This window comes from Halichoerus grypus, chromosome 10 (genome assembly GCF_964656455.1).
Source record: "Halichoerus grypus chromosome 10, mHalGry1.hap1.1, whole genome shotgun sequence".
Classification (NCBI taxonomy): domain Eukaryota; kingdom Metazoa; phylum Chordata; class Mammalia; order Carnivora; family Phocidae; genus Halichoerus; species Halichoerus grypus.
Genome location: NC_135721.1, coordinates 19,680,546 through 19,704,387, shown reverse-complemented (window position 1 = coordinate 19,704,387; position 23,842 = coordinate 19,680,546). Strand labels below are relative to the sequence as shown.

The 23,842-nt window shown below is 55.1% G+C and overlaps 1 protein-coding gene and 1 long non-coding RNA gene across 7 annotated transcripts in view; one reads left to right on the top strand and one right to left on the bottom strand.

Moving 5' to 3' along the window:
• DNMT3A (DNA methyltransferase 3 alpha) overlaps nt 1–23,842 on the top strand; it is a 102,346-nt gene that overhangs the window by 32,763 nt on the left and 45,741 nt on the right. For 3 of the 4 annotated variants that reach the window (XM_036110232.2, XM_036110230.2, XM_036110231.2), the window contains exons 3-4: nt 6,429–6,533; nt 20,841–21,111. In XM_036110232.2, the coding sequence (XP_035966125.1) occupies nt 6,429–6,533; nt 20,841–21,111 (376 nt within the window). Of the gene's footprint in view, nt 1–6,428; nt 6,534–17,806; nt 17,826–20,840; nt 21,112–23,842 lie in introns of those variants that run through there. The other variant, XM_078056056.1, reaches the window with a different exon arrangement.
• LOC144379195 (uncharacterized) lies at nt 7,472–10,814 on the bottom strand. 3 transcript variants are annotated; one of them, XR_013441624.1, is made up of 4 exons: nt 10,711–10,814; nt 8,307–10,595; nt 8,138–8,186; nt 7,472–7,917 (listed from the first exon to the last, which is right to left on the bottom strand). It is a non-coding gene; the product is annotated as an uncharacterized LOC144379195 (long non-coding RNA). The 3 variants fall into 3 exon arrangements; XR_013441623.1 differs by having other exon boundaries at nt 8,138–10,595; XR_013441622.1 differs by having other exon boundaries at nt 7,472–10,595.

Genomic DNA, 23,842 nt, shown 5'->3' with positions numbered 1-23,842 from the left:
GACTACCTTCAGAAGCTTGGGTGAGGGTCCCTCAGGCCTTTATTGGTCAGGCTGGGGATGGAGCCCCTCCCTACCAAGAAGCGTGTCCCCCAAGGCCTTGGTGGGAAAAGCTGAGCTCAGCTCTGCAGAGTAGAAAAGGGCAGGCTGCACTGGGTGTCCCAGGAAGCTGGGGAAGGGGGGGCGTCGATGCCCTTCCTTTCTGGCACCTTGGCCTGGCCCTGCCCTGTGGAGAGCCACAGGGCAATTAGGGATATTCCTTATAACCGTCCCACGCAACGTTTGCACGGTATGGAAGGGCATATAAAGGAGTTTCCTTGGCTTGGCAATTAACTCACTTAATCCTCACGATTGCCCTGGGGGCATCGCCTCTCATAATCCCCATTTTATAGATGTGGAATTGAGGCCTAGGGAGGTTAAGAAAGTTCGCAAAGGTCACATGGCTCTGAAGCAGTTTCATCTGGATTCTTTCCCTCTTTAAATCGAGAAGAATCAAGCCCTATGTAGTGTTGTAGTGCATCCAGAAAGGGGTTCCCTGGTGGGATTGGGGTGAGCTGGTGGACTGTGCAGGGCTGGGGCGGGCTCGGGTCCACAAAGGGGGACACTCTACTCAGGTTCTTCTTCGTTTATGTGTTGCCTCTCTCCCTAAATTGAGTGTTGTGTTTGCTTATCTCTGTGTCCAGTACACAGTAGGTGCTGGATAAATATTTTTGAGCACGCCCATTGGCCTGGCCTCACGTCGGCCTTGAGGCCACAGAGGTTGACATGGCTGGGCTGCAGTGCACTGGGTATGTGCCTAGTGGAGTCTCCATTCTGGAAGGCAGTGAGGCCCCAGCATGGTGCACAGGTTGTGGGGGAGGGCTGCAGCCCTGGCCGGAGGGCTTGGGAAAACCCACAAGCACCGCCATTTTCAACCATTTGGCACTTACGGAACACCCGCTGTGTGCGGGTCCCCGGGAGCTGTGGGGACATGGAGGGCCAAACAGGACATGGCGGTACCCTCCAAGAGCATGGCCTTTTGGGAGGGATGGAGGCTTTCATCAATACGTATAGTATGAAGCAGACTAAACAGTCGATGACTACTTGTTGAATATTGTTGAATAATTGAAACAGAGGGCTGATAGCTTTGGGAGGCGACTGAAACAGCGGGGGGCTTTGGGGGTTTCTGCGGAAGTATGAGCATGTGCGACCATTCCCGGGGCCACTGTGTGGTCACTCACACAGCAGCCTCATCCTCCCCCCACCCCCTGTTCTCCAGCAGCTTGCCCTGCCGCCCACCTGCATGTAGGCCCAGCCTGGGCGTGCAGCACCTGTTAGCATGTGTGCACGGTGTGGTATGAGGGGTCCTGTGGCCGTTGCTCCGCAGACCTGGGCCTCGGGCAGCCCATAATGGGGGCTGGGCCTGGCGGAGAGGCCAGTTGGTTTCACTGAATTCCACGATCATGGACGGACCCCTGGAGGCCAGCCAGCCAGCTGGCCAAAGCTGTACGTGCTTCTTGTCCCAAAGGGTCTGGGCAAGTGGCTGGCTAGATCCGGCAAGTTCATCCCCTCCACTCAAACACCAACTTGAGACATCTGCTCAACGGATGCTGGGTCAGTAGCATCCGGTGTGTGTTCTGGAGGGAGCACGTACATCTGGCTGGCTGGCTCCGGGTGAGACATAGATCTCTTAAGGGGAGGGGTCCTATGTCCAGGCAGGAGCCTCCTGAGACAGCTGCGTGGATGTGTACATGTGAATGCTAATGTGTGCCCCTGCCTTGGATTGCCTGCCTGCTCATGGTTTCCCGGTGATGCACACGGTGACACATGTCAGGAGCACGGAGCCTAGTAGGGCATAGTGGCAGAAAGACCCATGAGTTGGGAATCAAAAGATTTAAATGTTGGTTCTAAAGCCTTTTTTCCTGGCTCTCTGATCTCTGCAAGTTAGGTAACCCCTCTGAGCTTCAGATTTCCCGCCTGTGTGATAGAAGAAAATAATATGGGCTCTGCTTTCTGTAAAGCAGAAGAACAAAATGAAACAATGTATGTGAAAATGCTTTGTTAATTACCGTGTACTGTACAACTGCGAGAGATTATTATCGTCACAGCCCAGCTCATCAGAATGAGAAGTTGTATGTGGCTTAAAATAATCCATCCAGTGAGCTGTGCTGAAATCTAGGTCAAATCATAGCCTCAGAAGTTTAGAGAGGCTGATGGTAACTACCTAATCTAACAGGCCACCAAATGTGAAGGTGCTTGGAAAGCTGTAAAGAGTTACATAAATGTAAAGTGACATGATTGTGTTTAAGCTAGAAAGTACATTTTAGTCATCCTGTTTCCTGATTTCAAATCCTAGAGATCAGAGCCGCACTAGAGCCTCACGCACAGTTATATTCGTGCCGGTTTGTGGATTTGCATGTGCCCCAATGTGTGTGTGTACCTACGATGTGACAGTCACTCATCAAGGGTTTTTGAGTGCCTGCCTCACACTAGGTGCCTCGGTATAGGCACTGGGGGTGCCGAGGTAAGACAAAGCCCCTTCCCCCAAGGGGCTCGTGGCCTGTCTAGGACACTAGTTAGCAATCGCAGTGCTGGGGAGTGGGTTCTATGGGGAAGGGAGGACCTATGACTCAGTCAGAGGATCAGAGGAGGGAGCCTAGGGGAAGGAAATCTGGGAAATGAGGTTGGAAAAGTAAGGGTTTGCTGGTCCACCTGAGGGGGAGGTAGTTGGGGCAGCGGGAACGGTCTATGCCAAGGCGCTGGGGAGGGAAGCAGCCTGCTTTTGCACCTGGTGCAGTCTGTTGGCGATGGGTGGGAGGAAGGCAGTGGGGAGAAGAGACCAAGGTGGCCCGCCAGATCTTGGGGGCCTTCCTTCACACTGGCTAAGGAGCTTGGCTTGATCCTGCAGGCCCCCGGGAGCCCCCTCAGCAAGGGCTTAAGCTCTGCAGAGTGACATAATCAGCTTTGCATTTTGGAAAGATCAGAGAGCCCCGTGTTCCTGAGTATCTCACTGCAGCAGGACCAGCCAGATGCTGGGGTTTGTCTGTGGTAGTGAGTGATGGCTGCAAATGCAGGGCGCTGGGATTCGCATGCGGATGGGGAGGGAGGGCGGGATGCACTTTTGTGAATAGTTCTGGTCAGGATGTGTGGAGCAGAAGTTAGCGGTTCTTGAGGGACTATATCATGTGTCAGCTTTGGATAGACTATTACCTCATTGAATTGTCACAGCATCGCTGTAAAGGAGATGTTATCATCCCCGTTTTATAGCTGAGGAAAGCAAGACTCAGGGTAACTAGCCTGAAGTTACTAGTGAGTCAAGAGCAGGGCAGGAAGTCCAGCTCACCGCCCCCCCCCCCCCGCCCTCTCCAAATCCCACCCAACTAGAATTTCTGCCCCCCTCCTGCCACTTCCCACTGTAGGGATTGACTAATTCAGTCCCCTTAGTGGACGGATGAGGAAACCAACCTGGGCTCATGTCTGTTCCTGCTCAATTTGTTTTCCAGCTGCCCAAGTCCCCATGGATCAGACTCTTCCCTTTCAGAGTATTAGCGATGCCGCCTAATTCAGTGCTGCTTACAGATTTGATAAGCATATTTTACATTCCTTTGCTCAGCCCATCAGCAAAGATATTGAATGAACCCGGCCCCATGACAGATGCAAGAATGGACCACTTGATACGCCTCCTTGAGGGGTCTGGCCCCGAGCCATCTGCTCACCCTCCTCTGTGTGTTATCTCTCTAACTCTGTGTGAACTCAGGCAGGCCTGGAGCAGGAGGTCCCGCCACCCTCTCTTTGCCCTCATGACATTGCTACATGGTGAAAGAGTGTATGTTGGCCCCAAACAACATGCTTTTCACAGAGCCGTACTCTAGGGCCTGATGGAAACGGCATGGGTCAGGAGTTGCGTAGACCTAGGTTCGAGCCCCCACCCAGGCTCTTGGGGAGATTTGGTTTCTTCGGGCACAAACCAGGGGAGCCTGAGGCCTGAATGCCAGACGGGGCATATCGCACCTTGCGCTGGGCTCAGCACGGGACGGCCTGCCCTGGTGATGTCCACACTCTCAACACGGCGGGGCCTGGCTAGGTGGCATGGCATCCGGGCATTCCTTCCTCCCCGGGTGTATTGCGGCTGCGTTGAATACAACGGGGGAGGATGTGTCGAGCATCTCCTGCTCATCCCACATAGCCCGTGTCACCAACGTGCAGAATCACAGAAGTCTCCAGGTGGTGCAGGAGTTGCCTGCCAGACGCCCCTGGGCCTTTCTCCACGTACTGATGGGAGCCAGGGCTTAGGGGTCCCGAAATACCAAGTGTCTTTGTTGTTAGGTCGTTGCAGTGGGGTAACTGTGGTTCCTTAGTGCTGAGCAGGGGCACAGAATGGCTTTTGCATCTCAGGTCAGTTCAGAATAAAACAAACTCAGATGAATCCCTCTGTCGGAGGGATCTTCCATGCAGTCCGTTAAAGAAATAGTTCATAGCCCAGAATTTCTGGGCGGTAGGAGTCTTTCCAGACCCTGTGGCCACCCAGACTGATCCTGATCCACATTGGTGCCCCCCTCTTGCCTATTGCCTTGTGCATTCCAGTCCCAGGGGCCCTGCTGTGAGGAATGGTCAGCAGCTTGGTGAGGTCTGGCCTAGTGCTTTCCAGGCAAACACAGGGGCTGAGCGGGCCTCCTGCCCCCAGGGAATATGTAAGCCCCCCCCCCCCCCCCCTTTCCCGGCGGTGGCAGGGGGGCGGGCATGTGGAATACTCACTCACTAAGTGCATGGCCGGGTCTAGGCTCTGGAAACTCAGCAGTGCACAAAACAGACAAGGGGACAGAACATTTGTTCATTCCTCTTAAAAACTTGAGAAGCAGGCAGAATGGGCCCCTTCATGCTCCCCTTTTACGAATGAGGAGAGTGAGGCTCGGAGAAAGTGATATACTGTAACTAGCTAATGGACAAGCGGGGCCCAAACCCATGCTGGTCTGCTCTAAATCCCAGTGCTGTTGCATGACCTCACATGACCTCACATTGACTCTGTTTTGTAAACGCTGAGTTACTTAGTCAGGATGATCAAGACAGTGCCCATTTAGCAGCGGTAGAGTCAGACCCAAAGCACCGTCTCGCCCTGAAATTCACCGCCATTGCGTAGATGCAGCTGAAACCATCACCAGGATTAGGGTGCCTTGGTAATACTTCCTCTCTCTGCGATCCAAGTGATCATTTCTTCTACAGGGCTGTCTGCAGGGGTCTCAAGGACAGCCCAGCACCAGAGGCCTGGCCTACCGTGGGGTATGTGCCCCCTGTGGCCATCCTGCCCTCACAGCTTCTCTGCCATGTTTTCCTGAAAAGAGCCTGTCAGGGGTCTCTGGTCCTGGTGCACACTCTCTCTCCACCCTGGACCCTCCCCTCCCACCCACAGACGGGCAAACCACAAGCTATTTTGAAATCACAGAAAATGAAAGTTGAGTGGGATGTTGAGGGACATCTTGATTAAATCCACTGGGAACCTGGGCACCCTCCCTTTCTCTCCTGGGGCACCGGGGCTGCTCTGGGGTGGCACCCTCCCCAGGGAGGACCATGAAGCCATCTTTGGCTCCTGACATCCTGCAGGGGCTTGGAGAGCTGCCCACGGTCCCTCCGCTGGGTCAGGGTCCTTCCCCAGCGTTGTTTCTGTTTGTGATTAGTCATGCTGGAGCCGGCTGAGTCAGAAGCGACCTGTGGGTGGTTTGTGGCCGGGCTGCTGGAGCAGTGAGGCAGGAGGGCTTTCTAGGTTTCTTACTCCATGCTCCATGAGACAACGTAGCAGGGCCCGGCCCTGGCAGGTGTCGGGTGAGGTGGGTCTGTAAACCAGACTTCGGGTCCAGAACTCCATGAGTGCAGGGAGGGCATCCAGATGAACCAAGACACTGTCCCTGAGATGCTCCTGGGGGGTGACAGGCATACGGGGCAAGCGCTCCCCAGCAGGTGTATTCACAGGGGCCATGAAAGTTCTCCATCGTTGGCCATGGTCCTCATTCCAAGTGTTGCTCCTGTTTCCAATTGCTCAATTTAATATTTCTTTTCAGGGGATCTTATTTTCAAGAAAGGTGATCCATTAAATATGAGACTCATTTAATTTTTGTACCCGTGTAAGATGTGTTTCACAGAAACAAACTCCTATCCAGAAACACACTTTTTGTCGGAGCACGCATTGTGATTCCGGGGTTAAGAAAACGTGTCCACCAGGAGGGAGGGCGACATAGCGTTGGGCCAGCAACGTCTACCCTGAAGTCCCCCGAGGTTCTGTTTACACGGGGTCCGAAGGGTGGGTTCTGGCTTTGCCAGGCCAGAGACGGGCGAAGGCCGCCCCTGCCAGGGGGAACAGCCTGGCGTGGCCCTGGAAGTGTGGCCGTCGTGGGGGTCGGGGGACAGGGGAGGGGCCTCTTGGATCCAGCCCCGGCTTCACAGGCTGTCTGTACCCACAGGAGGGAGAGGAGCAGGACGGAGCTCGTGGCAAGGAGGAGCGGCAGGAACCCGGCACCACCGCTCGGAAGGTGGGGCGGCCTGGGCGGAAGCGCAAGCACCCCCCGGTGAGTGTTACGGCACCTCCCCCCCAGCACGCACGCACGCACGTGAGCACGCACACATGCTCTAAACAGCAGTCAGTCATGTGTGTCCTGCAGGCACCTGAGGCCATTAGGGCCGGGCCATGGGGTGCAGCCCTCCAGCTGCAGAGCTCCCTGACCTTCCCCGTGCTCGGAACCCTACCATCATCCTCACAACTTTCCTGCTCTCTGCCTTGAACCAGAAGCCCCTAGGGACCAGAGGACTTGCACTGTGAGTTGGAGCAGAGCTGGGACTTCCTTCTGGAAGGGGCAGTAAGAGAGCCTGACAGTGACCCCCGGACAACCTGCACAGGCCCCTTCCTCCCCGTCCACACACCCACCCTGGGCCTCAGCCCCACCTGAGAACCTGGAGGAAGGGAGCCCAGGCCTGGGAGTCTGATCAAAGTGAGGGGAGATGCAGGCCGATGGGTCCCTTCAGAATAAAGAAGGAGAACCGGACGCTGTCTAAGTGTGGGCTTCAGGGCCGGCCCCAAGCCCAGGTTCTGGCGGCCAGAACCTCTCTGAGTCTGGGGGGGAGCCCCGGGGTTGCCCAAGATGAACAGTGCTCCAGGGGGCACGACCCATGGGCTCTAGGAGCCTGCGTGCCTATGCGCTCGACTCAGAGGCAGAAGTTATTTGCAAGTGCCGAAGACAGCTGGTTCCTTTCCTTCAGCCCCTTCCAGCTGAGAATGGGAGCTCAGATTTGTAACTCAGCCCGTCAAGGAAATGTTCTCAGCAGGGCAGGATTTTCTCCCGTGGGGTGGAGAGTCAGGGTGCATGGTGGCCTTAGCGAAAGGGACAGCGGAGGGTGGGAGGGCTGCAGCGGCGGGAGGTGAGGGGGCCCAGAGCCAGAGGCCGGGCACCTGCGCGTACCAAAGTGCACCGCTGCTAAATCTGCTTAAAGACTGGGAGGGGCAGGGGGGTAGAAGTTAAGTCGTTTAATTGGTAAGTAATTTTAAGCATTTTAATATTAAAGCAAACATGGATATTTTATGGCCTGTAATGAAAAATTCACGTGAAGTTGAAAGATAAAATGGGACTTCAAAGGAATTTCCAGCTTGCTTCAGACTCCAGGCTGTACTCCCAGATTCCCAGGGTGCCCCTCTCCTCTCCTCCTTGTGGGAGAAGGTGGAGGGCCCCAGTGCAGGCTGAAGGGGGAGCCAGGCTGAGTCAGAGCCCACTGGTAATTCCCCATCTGCCCGTGTGACTACGATTTGTGGGCGAGAACTCCGCCTCCCACCTCCCATCCAGGTGCATTGGGGACAAGAGTCACCACCTATAGCAAATAAAGACCTGGCAACCCTTTGGCTCATCCTTGTGAGTCTCCAGGACCAGAGGGAGGGCACATCAGCGGGAGTGGAGTGAGGCCCTGGGGACAGAAAGTGCAAGGAAGTCAGGGGCAGGTGTGTGGAAATGTGTCCAGAGAGGGACCAGTGAGAGGGAGGAGGGGCAGGGCCGAGTCGGGGAAGGGTCAGTGGGTCCTCCAGCCTTCCCACCCCTGGCCCCAGGACAGGGACTTAGTGTAGAGGGAAAAGCACCATCTTCAGGATACAACAGACCTATGTTTAAGTCCTAGCTCCAGCACTCACCATCCATGTGATCTTGAAGAAGTCACTGTCTGAACCTTGGCTTCCCCCCCTGAAAAACAGAGATGATAAGGATGCATTCCTCTTAGATGCCTGGGGGAATTAAATGTGTGCAAGCACCAGAGAGAGCCAGTGCTTAGCAGAGGCCCGTCGTGCCCTTGCCCCGACAAACCTTTCCTCTTTAGGAGGCCACGGCAACCTCAGTTTGATAGAAGAAACCGCACTGGAGTTACTGCTTCCCAGCTGTGTGACCTTGAGCAAGTTACTGAGCTTCTCGGAACTTCTTCTTCATTGGGAAAATATGGCTACCAGTAATACCTGTCCTGTCCACCCCCAGGGGTGCTTTGCAAATTGCAAAGTGGATCCAAATGTGCAGGGCGGATCCCCTGAGCCAGTGGGGCCAGGGTCTACCAGACCTTTCAGGTGGGAGCCCAGCCTTGGCCTCGCAGCAGCCCTGGTGGGAGGTGCTGTACATTCTGGGTGGGTCATAGTCTGCGTGTGGTCCGGCCCATGCCCTAGCTGACACCTGCAGCCTCCTGGACTCTCAACAGAGGCCCCAGGATGGGAGAGAGAGCATGGGGAAGGCAACGCTGATGGGGGAGGCAGCTCTTGTGAAAGGGACCCCTTGCACCCTAGGGGAGCAGGGAAAGACTGACCCCAGAGAAAAGAGCTCGCAGGCCTTCCCAGACAGCAGGCCCCCGGGCCCCCAAGGGAGCCCACGTGGGGGACGTTGGCGCTGCTGCTAGAGGTTGGCTCCTGGTCCCCTGGCTCCTAGGCCGTCTGGCTTGCTTGTGGAGCAGGTGCTTGCCCTGGCCTCCCCTCCCTCCCCAGCAGAGAAGTGTAGCCGGAGGGCTTCTTGGGGACCTGGTGCAGCTGTGGCCCTGGGAATAGATTGACCAGGGAGCTTTAAAGCAGCTGAGTGTGTGTCATCCAGCTAAGGCTGGAAAGAGGAGGGAGCTTGGCTCAGATCCCGACAGGTGGCACGGAGCGGGGAGTGCTGGGAAGCGAGAGTCAGAGAGGGCTGTGGGCTGGGGTCTTTATTTGTGCATATCCCGTGCCGGACGGGGGGAATGAGGCACACCACCACCGTCCTCACCATCCCCTGGCCTCCGAGGCTAAGGAATCATCGTCTCTCTCCTTGTTTTGTCCCCACGGCCCGTCTGTTCCTGGGTATCTCCCACTCATTCCTGCTCCGGTCTCAGCCTCCTGGCTGCCCCCCAGTATACTTTATAACCCCTCAGCGACGGACACTTGACACCCGCTGAGCACGTACCAGGCTGAGGAGGCCACACTGATAAATAAGACTTACCTTTCACCTTGATGTGCTAGAGAGGAGGGCCACATTCAGTTACACTAAATACTGTCCACGGTACGTTTCTGTTCAAGACTCTCCAGGGAACCCCCCCTTTTTTTTAAGATTTTACTTATTTATTTGAAAGAGCATGAGCAGGAGAGAGGGAGGGGCAGAGGGAGAAGGAGAAGCAGACTCCCCACTGAGCAGGGAGCCCAACATGGGAGCTCCCAGGACCCCGAGATCATGACCTGAGCTGAAGGCAGGTGCCTGACTGAGCCACCCAGGCGTCCCCAGGGACCCCATTTCTTATGGGACAAGGTCTGGAATACTCCAGATGGCTCATCACCACATGATCTCTCCTGCCCCTGCTCTGGGACTCAGTATCCATGGCTTTTATCATAGAAACCCCGACTTCTTGCTGCCCCCAGAACACACCAGGCATGTTTCTCCTGCTGCCTCGCGTGCTGGTCCACGGTCTGCTCTTCTCTCTCCCTGCCCCACCGTCCAGACCATCCAAGCCCGTCCTGCAAGTGAAGCCCACTTCAGCCACTGTGACCCTCTCTCCTGAGCTGCTTGTAAAATTAATCAAAATGAACACTAAGGAATAAAAGAGGAGATACAAAGCCCACTGATCGTGTGCTTGGACGGCACTGGTCTTTGACCTGCTACAGGTCTTTATAGGACGGGAGAATAAGTAATTTGAACCCTTTACGTCAATGTGATACTGTCACCACATTTTGTATTTTACCAAAGTATCATTTCTTGATGGATTGAGAATGAAGAAAACTACAGCAAAAACCTGGCCTTTCAGCCCAGATAGTTGGAAAAGCACACAGAGAGAGCTTGTCCCTTCCACTAGATTTGACGCTTACTACCACCCGACCTTGCACTGTCTACCCACCTCCCTGAGGCCAGAGACCACGAATAAAGGCTCAGAGTCATGTAGCACTTTATGGCCTACAGAGGCTTCCGGCAAGGATGACCTCTCTGTGTGGGAAGTAGGTGGGGCCCCTCTCATTACCATGCCCACGTTCAGATGAAGAGACCGAGGTTCAGAGAGGCTGACGGCCTGGGGCTCCACGCGTCCCGCCCTGCAGAGGCCACAGTGCTCATTCCTCCTCACCACTGCAGTCACGTGCTCTGGAAGCCTGGGTGTCCAAAATGCCCCTTAAGTTAACATGTGAATAATGCAGGGCTGTTAGAAGTGTAGACCTGGTCCAAGGAGCATACAGAGAAACAGAACTCATATATATAATAGGAGGAGGGTGATTGACCCAAGTACCGGGGAGCCTGTGGGTCAGCGGGGAAGGCGGCGGCGGTCTGAGGAGTGAGAGCCGGGCCGTCCAGACCAGGCAGCGCGGTGCTCTGCGGTGCTGCCTCAGAGCCGGGATGCCTGAGCGGAGCCGGCAACAGGAAACAGGAAGCCAGGGCAGGGCTGGGCGGGGCTTAGGAAGGGAGCTGGCACCTGGGCTCAGGGCCTGGGGCTGGCCGGTGCCCACGATGGGGAGGAGGGACAGCAGAGCGCAGGGCTGATTTCTGCTGGCCGGAGAGTGTGAGCCTGTGTGTGGGTGTGAGCGTCAGGGTGAGAGACAGAGGCATCTTCCTGTTCACCAACTCCTGAGGACGTCACAAGTGAGGGCGTCCAAAGCTGGGTCCTGACTGGTCACAAGCCCAGGCAGCCCCGCCACCACTTTGTCTTTCATGCTGGTTACAGCTGGGGCATCAGGAGGGACAGTTTCTGCCTTGCCCACCAGACCCTGGGTGACCAGCCCTTTGGGGTTCCATACCCTATTTACTAGCTATCTGTATTTATTCATTGAAGATTTATACCCACCAACTTCCTCCAGGGTTATTTTTGCTCAGTGGGAGCATTCTGAGGTCACCTCTTGCTAAGAATAACCCAGAAAGGGAGGGGTAGGGGGAAGGGGCTGGGGCTGGGAGCAGGGGCTGAGCTCAGCCAGGCCAGCCCAAAGCCAGCATTACTCACTCCACATTGGAGGCTAAGCCTCTGTCACAATGCCCAAATGAGTTCAAGAGGGCAAAGCTGCCCCTCTTCAGGAGCAGAAGACTTGGGGTATAAACTGGGAAGTTAGGGAGCCATTCAGCTACAGCTTAAGCCAGCTGGGGACAGTTTAACTCAGCTGTTGGGAGTTTGCAGTGTGGGCTCATTTGCCAGTCTAATAGGAACTTTTGATTTGTCTCCAAGTTAACACGGAGCTCAAATCCCCTCTTTGTGTCCAGGTCAGAATCGTTCCTTCACCAATCCCTGGAACCTTGATTCAGTGACTTGGTGCCCCCCTTGTTTTTATGCACAAAATTTCCAGAAAGAGTATCTCCCCATCCTAGCCGCCAGCCCCTCCGAGGTCTGCCCTACCCGTGAGCCTGCATGGACACTGCTGGCCCCCCTCTGCTCACGTGTTTGAAGGTGTGAGGAAAACAGGTCTGTCACACGTCTTACGAGGTTAGAGACCTCTCTTGTAACTGTGCCCTGCAGATTCATCTGCCCATTCCTGCACCTGACTGGTCAGCAGCACTCACCAATGGCATCCAGTACCGAGAGGCCGGCTGCTGGGCTGGTCTTCAAGTGCCAAAGACATGTTGTGTGTGTGTGTTGGGGGGAGGGGGGCGGGAGGTCATGTTTCGAAGTCCAGGGCAAAGTGGGAGATTTTCCTACCTGGGACCTTCCTGAACGAAGGTGTGGAGGGAGGAATGTGCACCGGGGGAGGGACACATTAGTCCTGGGTTGGAGAGGTCGTTTGCAGGCGGCCTGAGGGGTTTATGCTTTATCATCTCAGAAATGTGTTTATCTGGAAGGTTTCTGAGGGGATGGGGGGCGTGAAGTGATGGGAGTCCTGTTTTGGGAAGCTGGGCCTGGCATCTGTGAGCATGGTGGGTCGAGCACGAGAGGATGCAGGGAGGTAGGGCAGGGTGGGGTGGGGTGGGGGGGTGCCAGAAAACACCCCCCAGAGCCTGCTGGGGGGAGGCAGCGGGGGACAGAATTGGCAGGGCCCCCGCCGCTGGCTGCCGCGGACCGGGGAGAGCAAGGGGAGGAAGGAGATGTTTCAGGCCCCAGGGATGGCATCAGTGTTACTGTCAGAGACGGAGGGAGACTTCTGGAAGAGAGCAGATTTGGCAACAGCCCTTGCAGAGGCCACTCTAGATAGCTGGTCTTACTTAGTAGGGGAGCATCTCAGTGAAATCCCAGCATCTCCATTTTGTTTTTCCAAAAACTCCCCCTTGCTTTTCATCCCTCCCTGTTCCCTTCCTTGGGGTCACACATTCCAGGGCCACCTCCAGGGAAGTCACTCACTCCCCCAGGTCTGGCCTCCCTGGGCTTCCTAGGAGCCTGCAGCCTTCTCTAGAGCCCAAGCTGCGCCGGCGCCACTCCTGTGCGGAGGGACTCGCTGGCAGGTGCATCTGGACAGAGCTGGTGTCGCTGCTTTCCTTTCATCATCCTCGCCTAGAGAATTGGGTGCCTTTTGGTCCTGCCACCTCGAGAAAGATAGACCTGAATTGGAAAAGCTCCAGAGCCGGGCAGCTAGCTTGATCAAGGGGAAGGCTGTGGTGCCAAGTGAGGACAGACGAAAGAGATTATGGCTCTCCAGTCTGGAGAGACAGGAGCTAGAGGGGACATGATTAAAGCTATGAAATCACGTTGTGGGGTGGGGCAGGGGGAGTGCACCCCAGTAGGGGCGCGGCGGGGTGGGGAGATACCCATTTGAAGCTTTAGAAAGGTACGTGAAGCATAGAAAAAAAAGCCCCATTTCCCATGGTGGGTTTCCTTCTTACCACACCCCAGGCATGGATGGTAGAGGTTGAAAATAGAAATCACTTCAAAAGAGATTTACTTAAATGTATGGATCTCCTGTACATAATGGTTTTTTAGAGGGAGCCTCCAGCTCATCCTGAAATCCTTTGAGGTTGACTTCAAAGAGCACAGCCAGGCCCTCTTCCAGGTGGACAGGTGTCCCAGCTGGAAGCGGAACCCCGAGCGGCTTGGCCACCACCAGGCATGCTCGTTCTTGCGTCCCTGCCATGGCCAGCAGCGGCACGGACTGCGTGACCTCTGAGGCTCTGCCGGGCCCCGAAGTTCTCTCCTAGAATCAGTGTCTGTCTGTCTGTCTCTCTCTGGCACACACACACGTGGTAGAGAGATCTCTGGGAGGAGGGAGGGAAGGCAGCTCCCCGCCCAAGTGGCGAGGGAAATGGTGAGACCCAGAGAGCATGCCCAGGCTTTCCAAAGTTGGCCCTCTTTGGCTTCTGATCCTACTGTCCCTTCATCCCCCTGGTGGCCCTTTTAGCTGCTCCACCAGGGAAAAGGAAATCAGAGGTCCTAGTTCCAAAGTCTTGGAGCCTGACTCCATTCACCCCAGGAAGGCTGAGCAGGGAGGCTTTGAGGACCTCTCTTGGGAGCTGGCACGGGGTGGACCTCTCCTACTCTCCCTGCCTCAAGGCCACTTCCGGCCAGTCGGATGCCGGGCTGCCAGCAGAAGGGGCTGCAGGAAGGCCTGGAGCAGAGGGGATGGGGGAGGCGTGGGCCCAGCGCCAGTGCTTGTGGGACAGGCTGTTTCCTGAAGCTGGAGTCAACCTGGGAAAATCCAGGCCTCGGTCGGGGGCTGATGGGCCTGCAGTTGCAAGGAGGGGGACTGTTGACATGGCTCCGCCGCATCCCTGCACCTCTCCCGGACTGTGTCTCCAGGAGGTAGCGCACCCCTGTGTGTCTGTGCGTGCGACTGGGTGTCTTTAATCAAGAGGCCAAGGCTGGCCGGATGCCAGGGTTCCCGGCTGGCACGGAGCTGAGTGCCGCCACGGGCCTTAAAGGCACAATGGTGGTACCGTGGGGGGGGGGGGCCGCCCCACATCTGCCGGCCTCTGGGCCTCCCTCCCCAGCGCTGCACTGGGGTGCAGCAGAGAAGGCCGCTTCCAGCCGCAGCCCCTGGCCTCCAGCACCGCAGGGGAGAGCGAGGCAGGTGCCCAGAGCCAGCCTGGGACCCTGGCTCTGACCTCCAGGGGCTGCCAGTGAGCGAGGCCGGGCCCTGGGCCTGCCCCCTCCACACCTGGGCCCAGGGGAGCCTGCACGCAGCTGGTCCCGGACAGCTGGTCCCTGTGCCCTGGCCGCCCCCAGCCGATGGGCTCCTCTGACCACACATGGCTGGGCCTTGTCTCCTTTGTATCGTTTCCCTCATCTCTTATTTGCCAGGTTTTAATTTTTTATGTGTAAATATTATTATTATTATTATAATAAAGGGCCTCTCAAAAATCACTTCCTTATTTGGAGCTTCAGCACTCTGCCCCACTTTGGGAGACCAGGCCTCACCTGGAGAGGGAGGGGTGGGAGTTCTGGGGTCTGGTCCAGACTTCCAGCAAAGGGGGAGGAGGACAGGGGCTGGGGCCTGGACAGGTTCACTGCCGAGGGTTGCTCCTCGCTTTGCCTCCGGCTTGTCCCTGCAGTGGCTGCTGCCAGGGAAACAGCCTGGCCCTGCTTAGGCACATCAAAGCCTCCTTTTCCTCCTTGGAACCCTTGGGATTTGAGGTTGGGTTTTTCCAGAGACTCAACCCAAAGAGGGAGCCAGCTTTCAAATGACTCTTTTGTACCTGGGTCATTCTGGAAGCTTTACCACTTAGAAGGTGTGTAACTTGAGGCAAGCCTTGGAGCCTTTTCCCTCAGAAAAGTGAGGGTAGCACTACACATCAGGACAAACGTGATAATTACATTTATTAATTGTAGACGCATATTTATGCCGGGTGCTGTGCTTTGTGCTGGGGAGCTGTAGGTGGAGTGGTTGGAAGGGAGATAAATAAAAAAAAAAAATAAGTAAGGCAAAGCTCACAAGTCTAGGAGGGAGACACGCAGTGAATAATGAGGTGCAGCCTAAGAGCAGGAGTGCTGTAATGAGATAGGGTGTGAAAAGCTCTGTGAACAAGCCATGCCTGCAGTGGGCTGGGGGTTCGGTGACCACTGGAGCGGACTTTACCCCCACTCCTTTGCTGGGGGGCTAGGGGGCGGGGCCTAGCACAAATGCCTCCCTCCCAGGGGTGAGTGTGTGTATAAGAGACAGGCAGACTTTCAGACGTTCCCGAGGAGACAGAAAGCAGAGTAGTGGTGACCAGGGACCAGGGGCCGGGGGGGAATGGGGAGTTACTATTTAGTGGGGACAGAGTTTCAGTCTGAGGTGCCAAAAAATTCTGAAGATGGATGGTGGTGACGGTTGTACAATATGGATGTACTTAATGCCACTCAATTGTACACTTGGAAATGGTTAAAATGGTAAATATTATGTTATGTATATTTTACCACAATATTTTTTTTTAAGTTTAAAAAAAATTTTTTTTGAAAAAGGTTCTTAGAGAAAGGCAGTCTCTGGTCAGTGCGCCGACCTTCAGCCCGGGGTTTTTCAACAACAGCACTATTGACATCTTGGGCCGAATAATTCTTCGTTGTGGTCACCGCCCTGTTCTAGCGCGGGTTTCAGCAGCATCCCCGACCCCTACCCACTGGAAGCCAGCAGTCTCCCCACCCCAGCGTGACCACCAGAAGTGTCTCAGACACACAGTCAAAGCAAAACTGCCTCCAGGGGAGAAGCACTGCCTTCACCAGCTTGGAAGAAGCCGCTCCCGGGGGGGAAGCCTGAGGTGGGGGTGGCAGGCAACAGAGAAGCAGGAAGCAGCTGTCCTGGGATGGAGGGCCTTGCCTGGACAGAAGGCAAAGGGCAACGAATTCTGAGGGACCCCAGGAGGTGGTGGGCAGGGTCTGAAGATCCAGAATGGGGCAAATCGGACATGGGTAGGCGCACAGAGGGCAATAGGATCAGACTTTACCCAAATCTGTTGCCCCCCCAACCCCCAATTCCAGGGGAGACCTCTGCTGCCCGCACCACCCCCCCCGCCAGCCTCACAGGTGAGAAGCAGAGGAAGTTGGAATTGTCAACTTCAGCTGCTGGTGGTGCTTCTAGAAGGACTAGGGGCTTCTGCTGCTCCCCCTCCCCCCACAGGGAAAAATGAGTATCTCAGGGTATATTGTCTCTCCTTTGAAGGCAACTGTAAAATACAAGCAAACAAAAACAGAATTTTAAACAGTTACTTTTGATGTGCAACTAAGTTGAAACTCCCTCTACTCACACGAGCAGGATGTTCTGAGTCTTAAGCGAGGCTTGGCATTCAGGAATCAGTTACGGATACTGAGCGCCCTGAGTCTAGCCTGAGAAAGCAAAGTCCCTGACTCCAGGAGTGGACAAGCCAAGGGTGATGGGGGACAGGAGGTGGCTGAGAGGTGGGGGCAGAAGGGTGCAGGCCTGGCTCTCCTAGTGGCTTCCAGGTGTGGATTAGGCTGTTCTTCTCATCAAAGATGCCCCTTTCAGGGTGCACCGAGCCCCTCTAAGAGATTTGGACAGTTGCTTCAGTCCGTTTACCTGTGGACCTCCTTCTTCCCTCTCAGTAGTTTCTTATACGTGGATTCAACCTGCTCAGTTGCCTGGGCCCCAGAGAGGGAGCCAGTGAAGGTCCACTCCTAGCTGGGGTGGGGCAGAGGGGGTGTGTGGGTCTTTTCTTTCTTTCTTCTTCTTCTTCTTTTTTTTTTTAAGATTTTTTATTTATTTATTTGACAGAGCGAGAGAGGGAACACAAGCAGGGGGAGTGGGAGAGGGAGAAGCAGGCTTCCCGCCAATCAGGGAGCCCGATGCGGGGCTCGATCCCAGGACCCTGGGATCACGACCTGAGCTGAAGGCAGATGCTTAATGACTGAACCACCCAGGCGCCCCTTAAGATTTCATTTTTAAGTAATCTCTATACCCAATGTGGGGCTCAAACTTACAAGCTGGAGATCATGGTCACATGCTCCACCGACTGAGCCAGCCAGTCACCCCAGGGTGGGGGGGTTCTTGAGGGGTAAGTTGGATCAAAGGCTGGCCTGGGTGGGAGTCAGCAGCTTCTCCGATCCCAGAACTTTGGCTAATACAGGGTCATCTAGAACCAGAGAGGGTGGCTCAGTTGGGAGGAGAGGAGGTGAGGCCTGGGGGGATCAAGGGGGATTTCGGCATGCTGAGCTAACCCTGGCGGGGGCTGTGCAGAGCGCTTCCCTTCCCCTCATTCGCCCACCTCTGGAAGGGGTGTGGGCCTCACGCTGCTGCAGCCTGGGGTCCTCCAGGGCCGGCCTGGGAGGGATGCTTGATGAGAGCACGTGGGGGGTCAGAGCAGGTACTCCTGGCTCTCTCTGCTATGGAGATTGCTATGGCAATCAACAGGAAGTGAGTCCCAGGGTGAGAGGAGGCCATGTGGTCCCCAGGCAGGAAGTTAGTGACAGCAGAGTTGTCTCAAGCAGCTTTGTGGGCTGGGAGCCTGCTCCAACTTGAGGTGTCTGTGGGGCAGCAAGTGGCCAGAAGGTAAAAGGACACGGCCGTGGTAAGAGCTTGACTCTGACCTGAATTCCCCAGCCCACCTCCCTGGCAGAGGCACGATCAGAGCTCTGTGATGCCCAGCACAGCTGGACATCGGGGTGGCTGTGGGGGCCTGGGCATGCCCCACTCTGCTTGGGCTGTCTAGAGGTGAGAGGATTTCTACTAGGGAGGGGCGTTCTAGGCCAGGGAACCCTGTTGGCTTGACCTGGGAGGTGGGAAAGGCCATCTCAGTCCTGGACAGAGTGTGTCCCAACACTCAGGGATGGAAGCTAAGGAGAAAGACAGGGCCTACTTGCTCACTCGCATTCCTGTGTCTGACCTCCTGGCCCTGCTGCCTTCAGCCCTCTGTGCCCAAGGCTAGGCCAACAGAGGACTTCTTGCCTCCTTCTCTTGCTCTAGCCCCCACCCCCACCCGCCGAGGACTGCACACCTTTGCAGCTTTCCCTGGGAGCTTCCCTTCCTGGAAGCAGGCCTGCTCCAGGCTGCCCCACTCAGCCAGGAAAACAGCTTAGCAAGTCCCTCTGCTCGCCCTTAGGCTGCTCTGTGTGCCTGGAACCTTGTCCAGGGAAGACTCTGGTTTTTATTTCGTTTTTATTTATTTATTTTTGTCCCCAAGGCCCTTGTCCCTATTTGCCACCCTGGGGGTTCCTCAGCAGACAGCAGTGGGCTCAGAGTTGAGGACATAGACCTTAGAGCAGAAGCAGCCTTGGAGATTGCCGGGCTGTGTGGGAGGGAGCCCAGCGCGCTCTGAGGCTGTCAGGGTGTGCCCGAGGGGTACACCTCTTTGGAGGGAATTTGGCCTGTCTACTCACACCTAGGCAGGCCCTCCACCAGCCAGCCCATCTCTGGGACCCCGATCTATAGACATATGCAGGCGCACGGAACTGTAAGTGCACGGGGTTCATTGCAGCAAAAAGCAAATCGGCCCAAAGGCCCACTATTAGGGAACTGTTTGAATAAATTATGGAGCATCCATTCAATAGAATGTTGAGCAGCTGTGAAATAGGAGACAGATCCATATGCACGGGTATGGAGTGATGCCCACTATGCTTGTTAAGTGAAAAAGCAAGTTATAGAACACTGAGTAGCAAGACACCCTATTAGAAAAAAAAATTCTGGATCTGGCTGTGCGTGTGAATCCATGTGTGTAAACATGTAACTCACACATGATTGTAGACACGTAGAAACAAAGTCTAGAAAGGATCCTCACCAAACTGTTAATAAGGGTTTACCTATGATTTCAGAGGTGGGGGATTGAAAAAGGAGCTTTAACTTTTCACCACGACTCATTTTTGTGTCGTTTGAGGTTTTATATGTGTCTGACTTTTATAAACAGAAAAAAAAAAAAAGACTTAGATGGAAAAAACCTCAGGGGACTAGCCTAGGGATCTCCCCTTATAGGTGGAGCAGCCGAGCGCCCTCCTGAGCAGCGCCTTGCTGGGGTGGCAGGCTAGCCACGTGTCTGCCCTTCCCAGAGGCATTCCACGGATGGAGCCGGGTGGGATTGCTGAGGGCAGCCCTGTGCCCGTGGGCATGAGCACAGGGGACGCTTGCCTCTTCCTCCGCAAGAGAGCACCTCCATTCCTCTGAGATGCTCTAGCCTACTTGCCCCCCGCAGGGCCGAGGACAGAGTGTTCCCCAGGCTCTCATGCCCTCACTCTGTCCTTACAGAGTGTGTGACCTTGAGCAATTCTCTGAGAGCCTCCTCAGGGAGGTTGAGCGGCTCTAAAGGGTGGTCATGGTGAGAAGGAGCCTTGCCCACCAGGCAGTGGCATTTACAGAGGACAGTTAGAGGATTACCCTTGATGTGAGTCTTATTACCTGGAACTGTAGCAAGTTCTGTTCTTAGACTCTTGGGGATGAAGGGATACATTTCCTTCTGGAAGGGGAACGTGAGACCACATGCCAGGGGGCGCTTACTGTGGACGCTGCAAACTGCTTGTGGGGGCTGCGGATCTCCAGGGTCAAGGTGCCGGAGAGACGGGGGGTCCAGAGCTGAAGGAAAGAACTGTGCTGGGCTTTGGGGCCCAACAGAATGCTTATTTGGGAGGCCTCCTTTGACCCTTTTGCTCCAATGCGCAGCTAGTCCCTGTTTGGGTCTGGGCCTTTAGAGGCCAAAAGGAAAGCCGGAGGGATCTGGCAAAAGTCAGATCAGCCCAAGGTTACCCGAATTGATTGGTGGCACTAGAGTCTTCGGAGGAGGGGTCCTGATTTGAAGTAGGGATAGTGTGAAGAATGTTTGTTTTTTATTTTTTTATTTTTATTTTTTTTGAAGATTTTATTTATTTATTTGAGACAGAGAGAATGAGAGAGAGAGAGAGAGCACATGAGAGGGGGGAGGGTCAGAGGGAGAAGCAGGCTCCCTGCCAAGCAGGGAGCCCGATGTGGGACTCGATCCAGGGACTCCAGGATCATGACCTGAGCCGAAGGCAGTCGCTTAACCAACTGAGCCACCCAGGCGCCCAAGAATGTTTGTTTTTTTTAAAAAAAAATCATTTATTTATTTATTTTTTTTAAGTAAGCCCAGCGTGAGGCTTGAACTCATAACCCTGAAATCAAGAGTTGCATGCTCTACCGACTGAGCCAGGCAGGCACCCCAGAATGTTTGTTTTCACTTACACATATATGTATTTCTTTCCCCACTTACGTATAGAGGAACGTTTGTTTTTAATAGGGGCTTCAGAGTAGGCTCGGAGGCCCTATGTCACCTCAGGGAGTGGGGGTGCTAGCTGCCGTGGGTCACAGCTTGGGCATTGAAACCAGGCTGGCAGACCTGCCTGCATTCTTCTGCTTCTTATGCTCGAGTCCACAAACCTGTTGACTTCAGGGAGTCAGGCCCAGAGATCCCTTAAAACTGAGAGCAGAATTGTGTGTGTATTTGCTTGCGCGGACACTTATGTGAACAAGGTTTTCTGGACAACGGGTGCATAACTTTCACCGGAACTTCAGAGGGGTTAGTGATCCAAAAGAGGCAAGGCCACTGATCTAATTGTCGCCTCCTGTTTCTTCATCTTTCCAGGTGGAAAGCAGTGACACGCCAAAGGACCCCGCAGTGACCTCCAAGTCCCCGTCCATGGCCCAGGACTCAGGCCCCTCAGAGCTGTTACCCAACGGGGACTTGGAGAAGCGGAGTGAGCCCCAGCCAGAGGAGGGGAGCCCCGCTGGAGGGCAGAAGGGCGGGGCCCCAGCAGAGGGAGAGGGTGCGGCTGAGACCCCGCCCGAAGCCTCCAGAGCCGTGGAGAATGGCTGCTGCACCCCCAAGGATGGCCGAGGAGCCCCTGCAGAAGAGAGTGAGTCCTGGGCGCAAGGGGCAGCCTCTTCTGGGATCCCCAGGATTCTTCCAAGGGTTAGAGACTGGGGGCCAGCAGGCCCCAGGAGGCACGGGAGCTGGAGGTCTACTTGCCAAGGCTGTACCCCGGAGTCTGCTGGCTGGCTGCAGCCTGCACACATGTTTTATTTGGCCCATATAGTGTTTTAAACATTTTCAAAAATTAGTTGCCAGTATTTAAAAATCAAGAAATTTCACATAAAAATCTGGAGTTTTGGCTTCTCGTGGAAAAAAAAAAAAAGCTAGATCTGGCAACAGTGGATTTATAGGACGCCAACAGTTGCAGGACTGGGGTGATGGCTGTCCCCCTGCCCGACCCCCCCCACCCCTTCATAGGCTGCTTGTGAGCCTCAGTTTCCTTCAGCCCTCACGTGGCCTGCTTCCTCTTCTACAAGACCTGCAGCTCCCGGGGACTGCGTGTGTAGCCCCTGGCCTGGGTGCTCCAGGCAGTGGATGCCCTCGGAGCCCTGAAACCCCAGTTAGCTGCCCCAGCACAGATGTCTCGAACGCACCACAGTTCAGCTGACTCAATTCAAGTGTGGTTGTGACTGAGCAGGGTGGGGGTGGGGCGGAGGGGGGTGGCCAGTTCGCCGCCCCGGCCCAGACCCCTTCCTCCCCACACTTTCTGGTCTTGCCCTGGAGTCCTGGAAAATTGCCTACTTTTCTCTTTCAGGTTAAGCCAGTGATTTCAGGGCCAACCGAGCTGTAAACATGTTAGTAATGAGGACAACTAGCATTTGTACGGGGCTTCACAGTTTACAGAGCGCTTCCTCATATATTATCACATTTGATCCTCCCGGGGCCCTGCCAGGTTGTTTTGCATATGTGCATTTTAATTCAAAAAGTCTTCCAAGTGCGTCTGATGGAATGAGTAAATCGATTAATTGGCATAACTTATTTTGCATGGATCTAAACCCAATATTCATGCAGGATTGAGAGCATTTCCAGAAAGGAGATTTCCAAATTAAAATATATATATATTTCATTCATTTATTATTCAACTAATATTTATGATGTTCCCATTATGTGCAAAGCGCTTTTTAAGGTACTCCGTATTCGCTGTTTTAGTTCTCCAAACAATCTTCTTCAAGAGGTATTGTTATCCTCATTTTAAGGGAGGAAAAACCTGCCGCTTAGCGAGATGAAGTGACTTGGTCAGGGCCTCCGAGCCTGTAAGTGGTAGATCCAGGATGCATTCCGTCTTGGCTTCAAAGTTGGTGTGCCCTTCTGCTGTCTCCTTTTATTCTGCAGTGGGGCTCGGGGCAGGCTAGCCCGGAACTGCCCAGGGCGTCTGGCCTCACCTGAGTGCCTTGTGGGTAGGTCCTGACACTGGGCGGGAGTGTTCAAGGGGCCGGAGTGGAGGGAAACTGAGGAGGAAAGGGAGAAGAGACCCCATCCCTCCTGCTAAGAAGACCAGGTATTCCAGAGCGGAAACTGGGAGCCCATACGTTCCACCCCCCACCATGTGCTGATTCCTGGGACCCCACCACGACTGGCAGTAAGCTGCAGTCCTTCCCGCCTGGTGGGATGGAGCCATAGTTCTAAGGCCGCTCTTAACCCTTGAGGGTTTGCTTTCACTTTGGTGTTTCCCTGTCTCCACTTCCGTTTGTTCTCCAGAGTTCCTTCTTCAGTCATTCAGTAGGTGTATATGAAACATCCATTGTGTGTGTGTGTCAGGATCTGGGCAAACCGTCATGAACAAAATCCTGGTTCTTGCCTTCAAGGACCTCAAAGTCCGCTGGAGAGACAGACGTTAATGAGAAATTCACACTGAAAGGCGTGTGATTATACAAGGAGATAGGTTCTCTAAGAGAAAATAAACACGGTTCTCTGAGGAACTGTGACCAGGGAAACCCCAGGCAGCCCGGCCTGTTCCACGGAAGTGGAAGGATGACTGGGGGTTCACCAGGTGAGGGGTGGTGTGGGAGGGAGTGAAAACAGGTACAGAGGCTCCTGGGTGGGAGGGAGCAGGGCACCCAGAGACCTGACAGAAACCAGTAAGGCTGCAGTGAGAGAGCAAGGAAGAAGGGTGTGAGAGCTGACGGGACCAGGGCAGGCCTTTGAGGACACCCTCCGGCGGGGGGGAGGGCGGGGGGCAGGTGACATGATCTGCTTTATGTTTTGAAAAAATCACTTTGCTCTCTGGTTCCCAGAGTGGAACCGAGGGGCTGGGAAGCCGGGTTAGGGGCTGCTGCAGGTGTGGTGGAGAGGAGGGCAGCTGTAATGAGGTGGCAGCAGAGGTGGAGAAGCGGACAAGCGCCAGGAACCCAAGGGGAAAGGGGAGAGATGGTGTCGAGGTGATTCCTGGGTTTGGGATTTTCCCACATCAGGGGACCTTCCTCAGAATCTTAGTGCTGAGTGTGGCAGGCCAATGCTCCAAGCCTCCCTGACCCCCCAGTAGCCTCGGAGCACTCCTGTGTTGTGTGCTGGCAGCCTCAGAGCTGGGGGGGACCCCTGAAGGCCACCATGCATTGCCTGGATGCTGAGACCGGCGAGGTGCTGCCCGGGGGCGTAGGCAGCGGTCTGCTGGAGGCTCGGCCACCTGGCCCGCAGGCAGCCACACAGAACACGTACGCAGCTGCTTAGTTCCAAGGTGGAAGGAGACTGAGGCCCCAGGGAGGAAATGCGTTGGCCATGGTCTCCCATCCGTTCCCCTCACTCCAGGTCTCCTCTCAGGGGGCCCGATCCATCTC